Source organism: Patiria miniata, unplaced genomic scaffold (genome assembly GCF_015706575.1).
Source record: "Patiria miniata isolate m_02_andy unplaced genomic scaffold, ASM1570657v1 HiC_scaffold_24, whole genome shotgun sequence".
NCBI lineage: Eukaryota > Metazoa > Echinodermata > Asteroidea > Valvatida > Asterinidae > Patiria > Patiria miniata.
The window spans coordinates 10,900,383-10,915,955 of record NW_024037063.1 but is presented as its reverse complement, the minus strand read 5'-3'; the positions used below and the strand labels follow the sequence as shown (position 1 = coordinate 10,915,955).

General features: G+C 39.3%; 1 protein-coding gene across 1 annotated transcript in view; it reads left to right on the top strand.

Annotated features, from left to right (window-relative positions):
• LOC119732456 (DNA repair protein REV1-like) overlaps positions 1-15,573 on the top strand; it is a 41,509-nt gene that overhangs the window by 21,513 nt on the left and 4,423 nt on the right. Inside the window, exons 6-12 of the mRNA XM_038205983.1 lie at positions 740-859; positions 2,787-3,007; positions 7,278-7,553; positions 9,913-10,116; positions 11,144-11,409; positions 12,568-13,129; positions 14,520-14,829. Of these exons, the coding sequence (XP_038061911.1) occupies positions 740-859; positions 2,787-3,007; positions 7,278-7,553; positions 9,913-10,116; positions 11,144-11,409; positions 12,568-13,129; positions 14,520-14,829 (1,959 nt within the window). The remainder of the gene's footprint in view (positions 1-739; positions 860-2,786; positions 3,008-7,277; positions 7,554-9,912; positions 10,117-11,143; positions 11,410-12,567; positions 13,130-14,519; positions 14,830-15,573) is intronic.

Here is a 15,573-nt window from a genome sequence, read left to right as displayed (position 1 = left end):
AAGATTATCTGGAAGGAATATGAAGTGTGGGTGCTACTAACCCTCTGAGTAAAAGTGTTTCAAAAACCTGAAGGGTTGTGAAGTGCAGCCCTCCTGCTATTTAAGCAGTCACGGACAGTCAAAATTTACTTCCACTTCCCCTGCTATGCTTTTAACAAAGGCTAGTCACCAGCAGTCAGATCATATGTCAAGCAAGTACTTTGTTCAGTCAAATTGGGTCAACAGGCGAAGCACGCAAGTTGTGGTCACAGCTGTTTTATCACTGTCCTGGAGCATAGCAGTCCAAGGCAGTCAATCCTGCTTTATGTACTAGGCTGGGAATTCTTAACTGTTGAAAACAGTGTTTGATTTTGACTGCAAGGGCAGTCAGTGCATACTTGCTGCAAACACACATGCAAATTTGTGATGTCATAAGTTTTCACACTGCAGATTTGCTAACAAAAAGAAAACACATCTCAACTCTGGCAAATTTTGCAGTGAATGGCTCATGATGTCAAATTTGCTTCGTATTTGCATTCATGTAGTGTATTGGCCTTGGTGGTGTTGGGAGTAATGTCAAATTTTATTCAGAATGCCCATCAAAGAGATATGAATAATAAATAGTGCCCTCTTGTGTAAGGCTGCATGTCATATGCACTATAAACATGCACTTTGAACTGAAATCTGACATTTTGAATCTGAGAACATTCTATGATTGTACCTCCCCATTGATATTGCTTGTTTTGCTTTCTCCATAAAGCTTGTAATATTCTGCTGGCACGTATGAGCACAAGGAAAGCCAAACCCAATGGACAGTTCTTCCTGGCATCTGAGGATGCAATGGACTTCATGAAACACCAGCCTGTTAAAGATATACCGGGTAAGAAACTAGGAGTGTAGAGTTAACATGTTAAAAAAATTTAATGAGTTTTTTTAATCCATTCAAATATTTTAACCCCGACCCAAAACAGGTCTTGGGTTATACAGGTTGTATTATTTTTTATTTATATCTACGTTTCCTAATTTCTTTATGGTACTTCATGTTTTCTACTGGTGAGCCTTTGTTCCAGTAGACCTTTTGATCTTTGCCTACTTTTATTCTACTAGACCTTTGATCTCTGCCTACTTTCTTAGAGCTGGTCTTTGAACTTTTCTTACTTCTTGGAAGAGAGTGGATGTCTTTTGTATCCTCAGCCTTTTAGTTGGTGACTGGTGCACCAGTGTGTACACTAACAATGGTCTTCCAGGAGCTAGGCATAATGTAGGGACACTTAATCCCTGTCTGTTGATCACACCTTGCAGAAGCTGTGAAAACCACGAACTCTGCTGACTATTCATGGACTAGATGGCCAATCCCTGTTAGAGTCATGTGCACTTTTCTATGGAGCCAGTGGGGGCCCATGGTCCACTGAGCACCACAGGAAAGCACACACGTAAACAAAGTGTGACATCATCAGTACAGGGGCTTATTTGAAATTTAGACAGTGAGGGCCTGGCTGGTCATGTGCTCAGTCTCTTGGTGTCAGCCTGCCCCAAAATTTGAGCAGAGCTTGGCGTTCCTGATTCTGCTATCGTTCTGATTGCATGATGGCATTTTATCAAGTTTCCTTCCTTTTTGCACGAATGTTGTCTCTCTGTTTTAGGTAAGTTTAAGTGGTTATTTACATTGTGTTTAGATGATGTGTCTGCTCAGATGTTAGTCATTGCCATTTCACTGTATTCACTGTGACATTTTTTGATAATTGTGAAAAGATAGGCTACTTTGCCAAGATTGATTTGTCTATGAAGTCTGGACTTTATGAATTTTAGAGAGTCTGGCCACACAGAATTGTCAGATATTTGGCATTTTTTTTTACCAAGGTTAATGATGTTCTGAGAGATCCAAAAATGATATTCACTCAGAAAATTTTGCATTTTTTATAATGAGCTTTAGGCAAGTATTTTAATGAGATATGCGTAGTATGTTCATTTACCTGTCTTTGGTTGCATTCTCCCCCAGCGCTTTGTATCAGGCCTTTGGAAAAGGCGCTATATAAATACGGTTATATTACCAAATGTACCATTAGGGAGACACCTTATCGTTATTATTTCGATAATAGGGAGACATCAGCTTTTAGGAAAACACATAACTCTCTCCGTAATGGCACAGCCCCCCGTTAGACATGTTAGAGGCAAAATTTACTGTCACAATTAGGCTATATTTGTTGCTCGTGGTCTAATTAGTAAACATACGGAAATTCATGGAAAAATGGCAAGGGAAAATTGGGTTATGGCACATTTAAGTTGGAAAAGAATTTTGTGCACAAGTCTATGGTGATGTCTCCCAAATCACCCATTCCCAGTAATTATTATTATTATTAAGTTGGATTTGTACATTTGTCTATTTTTTTGATCTTTGAAGTTTGTGGTTTGAAGTAAACCAAGAACGAGTAATGCTGCAGTCCAGATTTCATTAAGCATTATGTACAGATTGGTTTGTTTTATCAAGTCGTGATTTGCCACCCATCATATCTGTGATGTTTCTGTGGTAAACTGACTATAGTCTGGACTGATTGGCCATTTTAGTACAAGGTTTTGATTTACTTGTACTTGTTGAAGTACTTTGCAAATATTTGATTAATTTTCTTGTGATTTGATTTAAACAAACTGAGAGACACAGATTGATGTCTTCTGATAGAGTTTCACGGGTTACACAAAACATCCCAATGGAACCCAAATTTCAAAATGGGACCTGATATTTTCATGATCTGCCCTCCATGTATGAGATAATTATTTAGACAATGAAGTTGTAATTTCTTTGATTTTAGGGGTAGGGAGGTCCATGGGTGCTCGTCTGAAGACCATGGGCATAGGAACCTGTGGTGACTTGCAGAACCTGTCACTTAGTTCCCTACAGAAGGAGTTTGGACCCAAGACCGGCCAATCATTGTACAGCTACTGTCAGGGGATAGATGATCGACCAATCAGAGTGGAGCGAGAACGGAAGTCAGTCTCGGCCGAGATCAATTATGGAATTAGGTTCACTCAGGTTGGTAATTTAAATTAATTTGATATTAATCACTCATAAGCAGACATCACAGGGTATGTCTGAGTGATGGCTATGTTGAGGAGAAAAAATTACATTCTTGGTCTCCATGCCTTTGAAATATTGTGTTGTAAACTAAACAGGTATTCCACTATAACCATGGCATTGCCATAAAAAAATGGCCTTGGGGGAAAAACTGGAGTTTGGAAGTTTGACACTGGAGTTTGGAAGTTTCTAACATTGAGGTCTGTTCTCCTGTGGTTCGATTGAAGTATTTTCATTACACACAAGAAGACAGTGTGCTGTATACATCTACGTGGTACAAATTCATCATACACCAACATAGAATTTGTAATTCACTGATGCTTCTGAAATATCTTTCTTTCCTTCTGCCTCTAAAAATTGAACATTTCTTCGTCTTTGATATAGCAGTAGCAAGTAGTGGATTTATATCGTGTACTTTGTGTTTTTATTTCCAAGGTGTATTACGTATTTAAAATGTTCAACATGTTCAGTGTTTATGGAGTACCGAAGTGAATACGTCACGCCCGAGAACCAACACACGCGCGTACTCCATTCGTTTGCACAACACTTTCTGGTTCTAAATGACGTCACACTTCGGTACTCCATTATTATCTCCACTCCACCTCAAAAACAATCCCCTTTTTCCATTTTGCTATTTCATATCATGTGATACATATTGGCTTGAAGATTGTAACACATTTTCAGGAAAATTTGGCTTTTTTCCGGATCTCATGCCACGCCGAATTGATCGTTTATACCTCAGATACCGATCATGCCATATAAAAAAACCACTGATTTAAAGCACAGCCAGGCACCAGACTATTCCTAACTATGCTTGCCAACATGTGCAAGATTTTTGAACATGCAAATGATCCAATACCAGGGTGAGAGAGCAGGTAGTAGTGGGAGCATACTGCTTGAACCATGGGAATGAGGTTGCCAACCAGGTGCTATTATTGTCATTGGGGTTGAAAGCAGATCCTGGGAATGGGGTTGCGTACACTTTAGCTCTCGTCAACATGGGCACAAAGCACTGTGTATTGTTCTTGAAATGCATTGAGTCATCAGACTAATTGAGAGCCCCCATTATAGCCTTTGTTATCTGCTCACATGTAACTTGAGAGTCTTATCTTTTCTCACACTCAAAAATAACCAAACTCAACTTTCTTGCTTTGGCGCAGCACACAAGTGACGCTTGTTTTCCTCTTTTTTTCTCAAGTTTTACAACATCATCAACATTATGTGATTTGTCTTTTACATTTTCTACTCTAATTGTCTTTCTGTACAAGTTACAGTGATTATTTTATCCGGCTGCTATAATATAGGTAGTAACCTCCTATATCTTAATTAAGAAATAACTCTTATTGGAAAACTTGAAGTCCAGGAAAAACCAGATATAAACATTTTAAAATGCGCTGGAAACCTGTGCCACAAAACAATCAGCGTCCTTCTCTGTGTTTGGTTTTGGAGCTCACCCTAAAAAAAAAACCTTATTAGGCCCCAAAAAAAAAGACATCTGCTTCCGATTACATACCTTTAAAGAATAGGGTCGGTCGGTCATTTTTGTTATGCTGATTGAATTGGATATTCAATTATATGCGAAGTTTTAGCCTGAACTATTTCCATTGCACTACGAAAGCTATACAAAAAAAATGGCCATGACAAAGTGAATATAACCTACACGTACCTTAATTATTGGCAATATATTTACGTTCGATAATTCTTAAAAAATAATGGAAAATTCAGGTCGTGTGCACCATATGCACAACGCTAGTCAACATGGGAAACTGGCCAAAACTCTGTGTGTGATGGATGCACTGTGTGCATGTATGGGGGGGGACAGACCTTGTTTTTACAGTAGAAAATTTTGGGGAAACACGCTGCATCGTATCACTCCAAATACAAGAGAGGTATTTTGTGAAGACAGAAAAAAACAAAAGATTTTTTTTTTTATGTATTCAATCATTAATTTATTTTTTTTGGAATTGCCGATAATTTTTTTTTTAGAGTTGCAGCCTAAAAATAGGGTCGGTCGGTCGGGTAACCGGAAGCAGAAGTATATATTTTTTTTGGGCCTTACCGTCTTTATACATTTATAAACTCATACAAAATATTTGTATAATGTGCGTCTTGCTAGAGCTAACTATACAATGCTCATGTCTTCTTATTTAAACCTCTTTCCTAATCCCTCTGCACTTGCTATGGATTGCTGGCTCTCTATGCGTTCTTCAAATTCCTAAGACAATAATTTCCCGCTATTCTATGAACTGCGGGAATGTTTTTAGTTTTGGTGTTCTCATGCACGCTAGGTGTTATGTAACAGTTCTCACTCTCTCAGACTGACTCAGTGCATTGTCTAAATTCTTTTGCATTGTTCTGTGTGCCAACCGTACATATGTAAAACCCACTTGCAGCACACTAGGCATGCTAGGGTGTGGACCTTATGACTTGGTGTGGTACTGGGGTCTGCGGTATGAGCCTTGTCCTGTGCTGGTGTATTATTTAGAAAGAAATTACTTTCATATGGTTGCACCACCTCTTCTTTTTCACTGCAGAAGATTCAGGATAGTCTGGTATGTTTTAACATCGTCATCCCATGGTTCTGATTTGTACTTTGTGCCCTATTTTGTTTTCTTTTGAAGCATGTCTTGAGAATACTGACTACAGTTTTGAACTGTAGTCTTCCCGTCCACATACATTTTGTACTTGGCTCTGTTTAGTAACTGGCTATTTTTCAAAGTTGCTGCTGCCTTTGTGATTTGTAATGTTCTTCAAGCAAAGAAGGGCTCATCAAATTTTATGCGCACATGGTGTACCCGATCCATGTATGTTCATAGCCTACTGCCTGTGTAGTCGCTTAATTCACTTACGGGCTATACTTGCTGCAGTGTGAGACATCCACTAGTCTTCGCATGTTGGCGACATTTCACCAACAAACTCTGACGCTACAGTGGCAAAAAAATTCCCAAAATTTCTATTATATGAGTTTTCCCAAAGTTATACCCCGCATATATGCTCAAAATAAGTTTCCAATAAAACTCAACATATAAGGCCAAAAAAAAAAAGTCTCTGGTTTCTGGTATGCGCACGCGACGCCGTAGCCATGCGCGTCGGCAAAATGAAAAAGGTTTTTTTCAATGAAAGATGATGTATAAAAACCGCCAAACTCACTGGTTTGACTGGAATTCTGCTGCTGCGCAATTTCAACGTGTTTTTAGATGGGGTTATGATCGAGAATAAGCTTTATGTGGCCTCTCTGGACTCCCATATATTTTCACTAAGTTTAGTCGGGCACCATTTGCAGTCATCAGCCGACATTTGAAGCAAAAAAGTCGGGTAAAAAAAAAAAAAAGCCGCGTCGCCGCACCACTTTTTGGACAAGCTCCATACCAGAAACCGGAGACTTTTTTTTTTTGGCCTAATCAACGGGACTACATTTTTTAAAAAGGAATATTCGTTGCTTTTTTTTGCCATGAAAATTTACCGTGAGTCATATTGCATTAGGAACAAATCATTAATTGTGAATAGAAAAAAACGTAGCTCCCTATTTATCACCTGCAAGGGAGCATTGACATTGCTGGCTTCACTTCCATAGGTCTCACTTATTCCTAAAAACTCGGATTTTTGAGGGGGAAACAAAAATATCGTAATTGACGAAAATCACTGCTTGCAAAAAGACTCCTACATCATTTGAATACGGAGCATCAATAGACCTATTGAAACAAAATTAGAGTAAGAAAAGACTGTATCTGTCATGCCGCATTTAAGGAACAAAGGCTGATTGTGTCGAATGGGATACCTGGACTTTCTCGTGAAGTCCATAGCACACACAGGCTGACTAATTTAATTAGAAATAGAATTCAATCGGTTTTGATAAATGCTTTTGACATAGTACTCAAGTACATAGTTTGACCAAACTTTGAAACTGAATGATAAATGACTACATTGCTTTTGTAAAAAGCATCTGAAATTAACTGAAAAATTCATCTGAAAAACCTATAAATTTGCAAACACTTACTCACTGGTTGTCATCTGGTAACCATGACAACCTGTAGATTCAGATTACATTTCGCTGGTTCCAGTGACCAGGTAGTCAGCCGTGACACTTTATTTATATGAATGATTTAACTTTGACATTCAAAATGCATGGGTGATGCATGTGCTTGTACACATTTAATTCAATCTGGGTGGATAAATGTACCCGACTAAAATGTTCATGCGGCTTGTCTCTCTTTTGTATATCTTTCAGAACAGCGAGGCCATCAAGTTTGTCAGTGAGCTTGCAGAGGAGGTACATCGGCGACTGACTGCTATCCAGATGATGGGCAAGACAGTCACACTCAAGCTCAAAGTCCGCCAGGCAGGCGCCCCTAAGGAAGCCTCCAAGTTCATGGGTCATGGCATCTGTGATAATCTAGCCAAGTCAACCACATTGGCCCAGGCTACTGACAAACTGAGCAGGATTCAGCAAGAGTGTAAGGCACTGTTGGCTCAGATGCGCATAGATGCGTCAGACTTGAGAGGGGTGAGGAAACACTACACACATATTTTTATGCCCCGCGGCGAAGCCGAAGGGGCATACTGTTTCCGCCTTGTCCTTCCGTGGGTGGGTGGGTGGGTGGGTGTTTGGGTGGGTGTGTGGGTGTGTGTGTCCGGACAAATCTTGTCAGCACGATAACTTGAGAAATACTTAACATATGAACTTCAAATTTGGTCTGTGTATTGTTCTTGGTAATCCTAAGAGGCCTATTGCATTTGGGGCCGAAAGGTCAAGGGTCAAGGTCACAGTGGCTGAAACAATAGAAATTTTGTCAGCGCGATAACTTGAGAAATACTTTACATATGAACTTCAAATTTGGTTTGTGGATTGTCCTTGGCAATCCCGAGAAGCCTTTTGCATTTGGGGCCGAAAGGTCAAGGGTCAAGGTCACAGTGGCTAAAACAAAAGAAATTTTGTCAGCGTGATAACTTGAGATATACTTTACATATGAACTTCAAATTTGGTTTGTGAAGAGTGTCCGTGGCAATCCTAAGAGGCCTATTGCATTTGGGGCCGAAAGGTCAAGGGTCAAGGTCACAGTGGCTGAAACAATAGAAATTTTGTCAACGCGATAACTTGAGAAATACTTTACATATGAACTTCAAATTTGGTTTGTGGATTGTCCTTGGCAATCCTGAGAAGCCTTTTGCATTTGGGGCCGAAAGGTCAAGAGTCAAGGTCACAGTGGCTAAAACAAAAGAAATTTTGTCAGCGTGATAACTTGAGATATACTTTACATATGAGCTTCAAATTTGGTTTGTGGATTGTCCTTGGCAATCCTAAGAAGCCTACTGCATTTGGGGCCGAAAGGTCAAGGGTCAAAGTCACAGTGGCTAAAACAAAAGAAATTTTGTCAGCGCGATAACTTGAGAAATACTTTACATATGAATTTCAAATTTGGTTTGTGTATTGTTCTTGGTAATCCTAAGAAGCCTATTGCATTTCTGGCCGAAAGGTCAAGGGTCAAGGTCACAGTGGCTGAAACAATAGAAATGTTGTCAGCGCGATAACTTGAGAAATACTTTACATATGAACTTCAAATTTGGTTTGTAGATTGTCCTTGGTAATCCTAAGAAGCCTTTTGCATTTGGGGCCAAAAGGTCAAGGGTCAAGGTCACAGTGGCTGAAACAATCGAAATCTTGTATTTATTCTGAGATCATAGGGATTAGGGATTAATTCATATAAAACCTACAGAAGACACTAATGCTGTCAATGAACATTCCATGTGACCAAGGTACATGTAAGTTGATGTTAAAAGAGTGGTGTTATGTCATGGGAACAGTCACGGTTGCGGGGCATTTGTGTTTGTAAACACACCTGACTTGTTTTTAATATACAGTTTTGTTTATAGTGTACAGGGTGAGTCAAAAAGAAAGTGACATAGTTTAATGATTTGTTTCCTTAAAAAGCAATCAAATTTGATACAAGAATAAAGCCCTAACAGTCCTCAACCCTCCAATTTCAATATGATTTTGCATACTCCCTAGGGAGTTAGGGTTAAAAGAGCATGTTCTTCCACTCGTGAAAAAATATAACTGAAATTGATCCGTGCTATCAGAAGTTATGCATGTTTTACTAACTAAAGGAACTTTTATATATACAGTTTGTATAAAGAAAAAATGCAAACAAAATATAACAATGCGAGACGTAGAATGTGTAACCAACAAAGATAATATAGGTATGGTTTGAAAGAAACGCTTTACCACTTTAATATGAGACATTGAACATCCAAATCTGATAATTTTTGACGAAGTTATGAGTAATTTTCAAAGAGAGGTCAAATTAACTGTGGGACCAAGCTTTCAGTTTTAGGCATTAGGAGCCTAATTGCCTCTGTGGATATTTGCCTGGTCTACAAAAAATGTGTTAAGCGAGTAAACAGAATTCTAAATACTGTCTTGCCATCACCTCATGCTAAAACATGTTTACAAACTGATGGCCAGAAAGTGTTTGGAGTTGTGTTTACTCGCTAAACACATTTTTTTTTCGGCCAGGCAGTTATCCACACAGAGGCATTTAGGCCATCTCTGTTCCAATGTCTTAAATGGAATACTTCACTAATACATAAACTTGTATTAGGTGAATACTGTGGTACATGTAGCTATAAAGTCAGGCAGGGTTAGCTGCACTAATCTGTTGATGTAAGGAATATAAATTATATGAAGTATTCCTCCAGATATACTTGCAGGCTTCAAACTGCCATTCTATCAAAGAGAATTATAATCTTTTTTCAAAGTAACTTTGTCGATAATTTTGTAAGTTGGTTATGGACTGAGAATGATCCCATTAGTCTATCATGAATCATCTGAGGAGAGCACTGATATCAACACTTATAATCCCTAGGTTGGCATTCAAATAAGTCGCCTCTCATCATCCAGTACCTCAGCCAGTTCCTCAGCATCCAACAGCAAGTTACTTCTGGACTTTGTCAAACCAATGGCAAAAGCATCAACTACTGCACCAGCCACTGCTACAGAACAAACCAGAGACCAAGCTGTGAAAGACAAGAAAGCGGCTGGTACAATACTGGACTATGTTTCAAAACAGGTAAGCCATCACTATTCTGTACAATACAAAGTCACTGAGTTGGCTCCTTCATGATTTGCCCTGTAAAGTTGTGAACTCTCAACTCAGAAGTGAGACGTGGTGTCGTTTTACTTTTTCAAGTTAATTTCATTGAATTTGGGTGATAAAGCAGATTTGACTTTTGTAAGCCATGCGGAAAGCCAGCTGAATGTTTGTTGTCGTACATAGACACTCGCTTCATAGCAGTTGGATGAAATAGTAAAGGAGAAGTTCTGGGCACCACTTGTAATGTGCAGTTGGCAGTTGGCCGTTCACTGCTGGACACTTTGTCCTCACTTAACCCTAATCTCCCTAAATCCTCCAAAATTGTCTTTGGAAAAAGGAAGATTTTGTAGGATAAAGGCTAAATGGCAAACGTGCATGGCTGATTTTGGAGGATGCACTGTTTCAAGGTCTCAGGCCGGACCTTGTGTTGTTTATGCTCAGCCATGCATTAAATTAGGCCTAGATTATACTCAAAATCCTCCGCACTGCTCCAGGATGTCACTGGCTCTGCCTCAACATATTGACAGTGATTGCTGGAGGATTTTGCAGGATTGAGGCAGTGGTCATCCCTCCACAAGGACCACATTCAAAAAATAATGGTGATTTTGCCAGATTGAGGTTGTATGCAATTTTTACATGGAGGCAGTTGGAGGATTTTGCAGGATTGAGGTTGCATCCTATCAAAAATACCTAGGGAGTTAGGGTTAAGCCATTATTAGACCATGTCCGAATTACTTGGCGCAACTGGATATTACACACGTGCCTATGGTAGCCGCTACAGCCACATCCCATAGACCCGTGTGTCATATCCAGCCATAGCCAAGTATTTCGGATGCGGTCTTACAATCAGGAAAAAGTTCAGTATGGGTATTGCATGTGCTCCAAATGGAAAAAAAAAACCAATATCTATAAGTCAGTTTTGTGAAGAAAATAAAAACACATGTTGTAATGTGGGAGTGATTGTCACATAAAATACAATTTTAAAAAATTTGATTACTCTCAGAAATCTGCATCTACTGGCCAAGACATCCCAGTTCCTGTCCCTGGCCTTCCCCAACCAAAGAAGACTCCACTACCCCCTTTGCCTACCTTCCAACCCAGCACTCCAACACTTCCATCAAGAGCAGCGGTAACCAGACAGATACAGCATGAACAGTTCTGCCTGCCATCACCATCTCAGCTAGACCCTACAGTACTGGCTGCTTTGCCTGCAGACATCAGACAGACAATAGAGAGGACCTATGAAGCACAGAAAGAACAACGAGATAGGTGTGGTATTATACAAATAACGAATGTTTGTGAGTGCGATGGTAAGAATAATTTCATGAGGTGACAGATTGAATGTTCTATTCCACGAGGCGAAGCCGAGTGGAATAGAACATTCAATCTGTCACCGAATGAAATTATTCTTTCCATCGCACGAACGTAAAACATTCGTTATTTGTTTTATACAACACCTGAATAAATTCTCGTCATTTGATTGGTAAATTATAAACTACAATTTATTTTGATTTTAAAGATGTTGAACTACCCCCTTCACGAAAATGTTTGAACCCAACGCTGTAGCGCTGGCTCTTTGGAACAATACGCGCTACGCTGAACGCGCACACCAGCATGCATTTTGCACGCAAATACCGCGTCATGGAACAAGCGCAAAGTGAAACGGTATAACGCATGGGTATAACGCATGGTCGCACCGTGCATTATACCGAATAATAATATGTCACGTGATCTACAATTCACCAATCAGATGACGGGGATTTATTCAGGTGTTGTATAAAAAGGCACATTTGAAGGACTAGTCGAGAAAAATGGAATTTTCTCCCAGAAAGACAAATTAGTTGCGACATTTTTAGGCTTTTCAGTTCAAGTGTTCCAGTTATACTAGTCTTAATTAAGCCTTTGGTAGGTTTGGGTATGATATTTTTTATGAGATAGAATTTTTTTTTTTCGCCCTTCATCAACTATTTTATAAGCACTGTATACTCGGTATTTTCTGTTGGCTTGTGGGAATAATTCACAACTTTACTGAAATTACTGATTGTTATTTTCTGTATTTTTACAGATAAGCTAAACAAAGAGAGCACACACACCCAAAATTATTTTCCTCAAAAATGTTAAGGTGATGGGTTTTTATGTCCAACATCGACAGAACTTTTGTAATCTTTCCAATTAGGAATTTCTTATCAGATAAATTAACCCTAATGATCTCCAACCAGCCAAAGTACAATACCAGTGTTGTTGGAATCTGTTAGGATGAGTACTGCACTAGTAAACTGACTGTGCTCTACATGGGATTAGGCATACCACAAATAAACAGAGTACAACTGTATAGGTGTTGTGATTTGCAAGGATGTAGTAAATCACCCTAGGAGTTAAGGTTAAAGACTTAAAATGTAAAAATGCACTTTGGTTTGGTTTTTGTAGCAGATCTGAGGGCCGGCCTAGTGTGTGTACATCCAGCTCCAGCAGTAACAGCACATCTCTGGATCGTACAAAACCTGAGCACTCCAAATCCTCAACCAGTATGCAAGCCTCAACATCCCATCAATCAAGACCGAGCATTGTGAGCGGCAAAGAGGAAAATGGGCACACTGCCAACAATCAAAGCACCAATGGAAGCTCAGCTGTTCATAAATCTACAAACACTGATCTATATCACAAACACGCTCAAATTCCTGTTGCAGCACATTCCTCCAGGACAGCCACAAACAGTGAAAGAACAGTGATGGACCAACCCAGTACTTCAAATGGTACAACCCGTATTGGCACAGGCCAACACCAGCCCAGTACGTCATCTGGCATAGACCATTCTCATCTTGGGTATGATCCAAGTGTATTGAAGGAACTGCCAGCAGACATTGTGCGGGAGTTAATGGAGCAAGAAGGGGGTGGAAAGAGGCAACCAGACCAGGGGCTGAATGAGTTGGTGACAGTGCAAGATGAAGACGTTGTGGGTCCTGTGGAAGCACTGCCATCATTTTCACAGGTATTGGAAGGGAATGGAGTCCCTTTTCATAATTCTATTTAATAGTTTATTTAGCAGCATTTAGCTGTGTAAAAGAAGAATGCAGAATTAAACAAGGGGTAACTCAAGGTTTTACCCTGAGGTACCCCACAAAACCTGTTAAGCCTTGCAAAACCCTGAGGTAAACTTTAAGTTATGACTGTTTAATTTTGCATTCTCCCCTAATTTAAGTATGGGCTACAAGTCTTTTACTTAGACCGGAATCCTCATTAAATATGTCAAATTAAACCTTGTGTTCCATGATGTCTATAATGACTTTAGATGTAACGTGATGACTTCCTAACTCACCCTGACAAAAAGTTCATCTGCCATTTGGGTCTTTCTATAAATTTGGGGTCCACTTTTGTTCCTGTCCCTGTTACATCTGACATCTATGATTTATGATTTTAATTCACTCCTCAATGCAGTCGTCCTCCAAGAGTGATTATGAACAGCAGACTACCTACCCAACAAATAAAACATCATTTGAAGTCATTTTTAATGATACTTGAATGGCAAATTACAAAGTACCAAGGTAACAGGGACGGGAAAAATGTCACACTTTGGACCCCAAATTTATAGAATGACCCATTTCCATAATTCAGGTCACTACATGTAATTGACACTTTGATTCTTGCCGTTAACAAGGAATTTCACACTTCATTATCCACAATTGAAAAGAATGAACCGCTCCAAGCTACCCTGTCTGTTATTCCCTTTAGAGCACCAAACTACCAGAGCACTATGTGTTTTTAAGGATTCATTTGTGAATTAATACAATGTAGTACAGTTACTAAAGGTTTTATAATTGTATACTTCTGTAGTTCCTCCTTGTAATACTGAACATGAATGTCAAACAGGGATTTCTTAGGGAAGTAATGTCATTTATAGCAGGTGATATGAATCTTTTTCCCTTCCCTTAAAAATCAAGCCAAGGTGTATCATTCTTTTAAAAATATTACATTGTGACTTGGAAGTCTAGCATCAATCATCATATGTGACGCGATCAAGCTAAATGAGTCATTTGTCGGGAAGTTTTATTTGGAGATTCAGGCCAAAATAGGACCACTTCAATCATCACATCACTTCATCACACCTCTTGGTGTTCCGACTTCCATAATTTTTTAACTAAAGATGGTATCAGCATGCAGTTTTCACAGCAGTTATGCTGAGATTGTGCTCTTTTCAAATCTGTAAAAAAAATACAAATTGACCAGGGTCGACAAACAACTCATGTAGCTTGATCGCATCACATATTGCCTTAAACAATCCCTTTTAATAAGGCACGCAATCACATTCAAGGGTTTTACTATTAAATGGATAGCATTTTATCATTGATGACATGTTCTTATTCACATTGTTGTACATGTAGATTGATCCATCTTGTATGGAGGCCCTCCCATCTGAGCTACAAAAGGAACTGCAACTGGCCTATCAGAGACAGCAGACTACATCCCAAGAACCAAGCCCCACAAAGGCCTCCTCAGCACCCAGGACGAGTCCCTTCAAGCTGCATAGGAGGAGGGGGAGACCACGCAAGTCTAGTCCTCGTAAGGGTGCCAAGCAGGGCTTTAAGATCCCAGGAATGGTGGGCATTCTGGAGATGATTACTGGTGTCAAGAGCTCACCAGCTGGGAAGGCTGGAAATGGCTCGATCAGCTCCACAGGACCTCATTCTGATGGTACGCACATCACTTTGCGCTATTATTCCTGTCTAGGGGATACACTAATGTATATCCTCCAATGTTGTTGATGAACATTAGATAGCTTGAAGACTAAACCATCAAATACAACATGTGATACAAAATGTGATACAACTATTGATACACATATTGATACAAAATGTGAAGCACGTTGCTTGTATGCATATTGAAAGCATTCTTTAAGTTAAGTGAAAGTTGAAATCTCAACAACTAAATGTTTTGAACACTTATTGTTTATAATGTTTCAGAGAAACATTCCAATCAAATCAGTGTCAGCGCAATGACAAGGGATAAAACTAGACAGAAAAACTTCTCCGATAAAACAAAACTAGGTACCAAAATTGTCATGAGTGTCAAATCTTAACACCACCCTTTACAATACACATTTTGACTGAGCTTATGTGTTTTAGTTTGAACAAATAGAGTAAATGGTCAAGAAATGCCCAATGTTCTACCATAAATTTACATGTGCATGTACTGTCTGGCAAAGCATACTGAAAAGTTGCCCAAATATGTGAGACCAAAAAACCCCAAAATAGTTCTGCTTCCAGTTTCCCTACCTACCCTATTCTGACAGCCCCTACCCTAATTTTTTTATGGGAAAAACGAGGAAAAAACCGAAACCATCAATTTGTACCTTTTACCCTTGATTACACGCAGACACCTCCATATGATTGTACACAAAAAAAATTGCAAAAAAAACCGGAAGCAGACCTTTTTTTA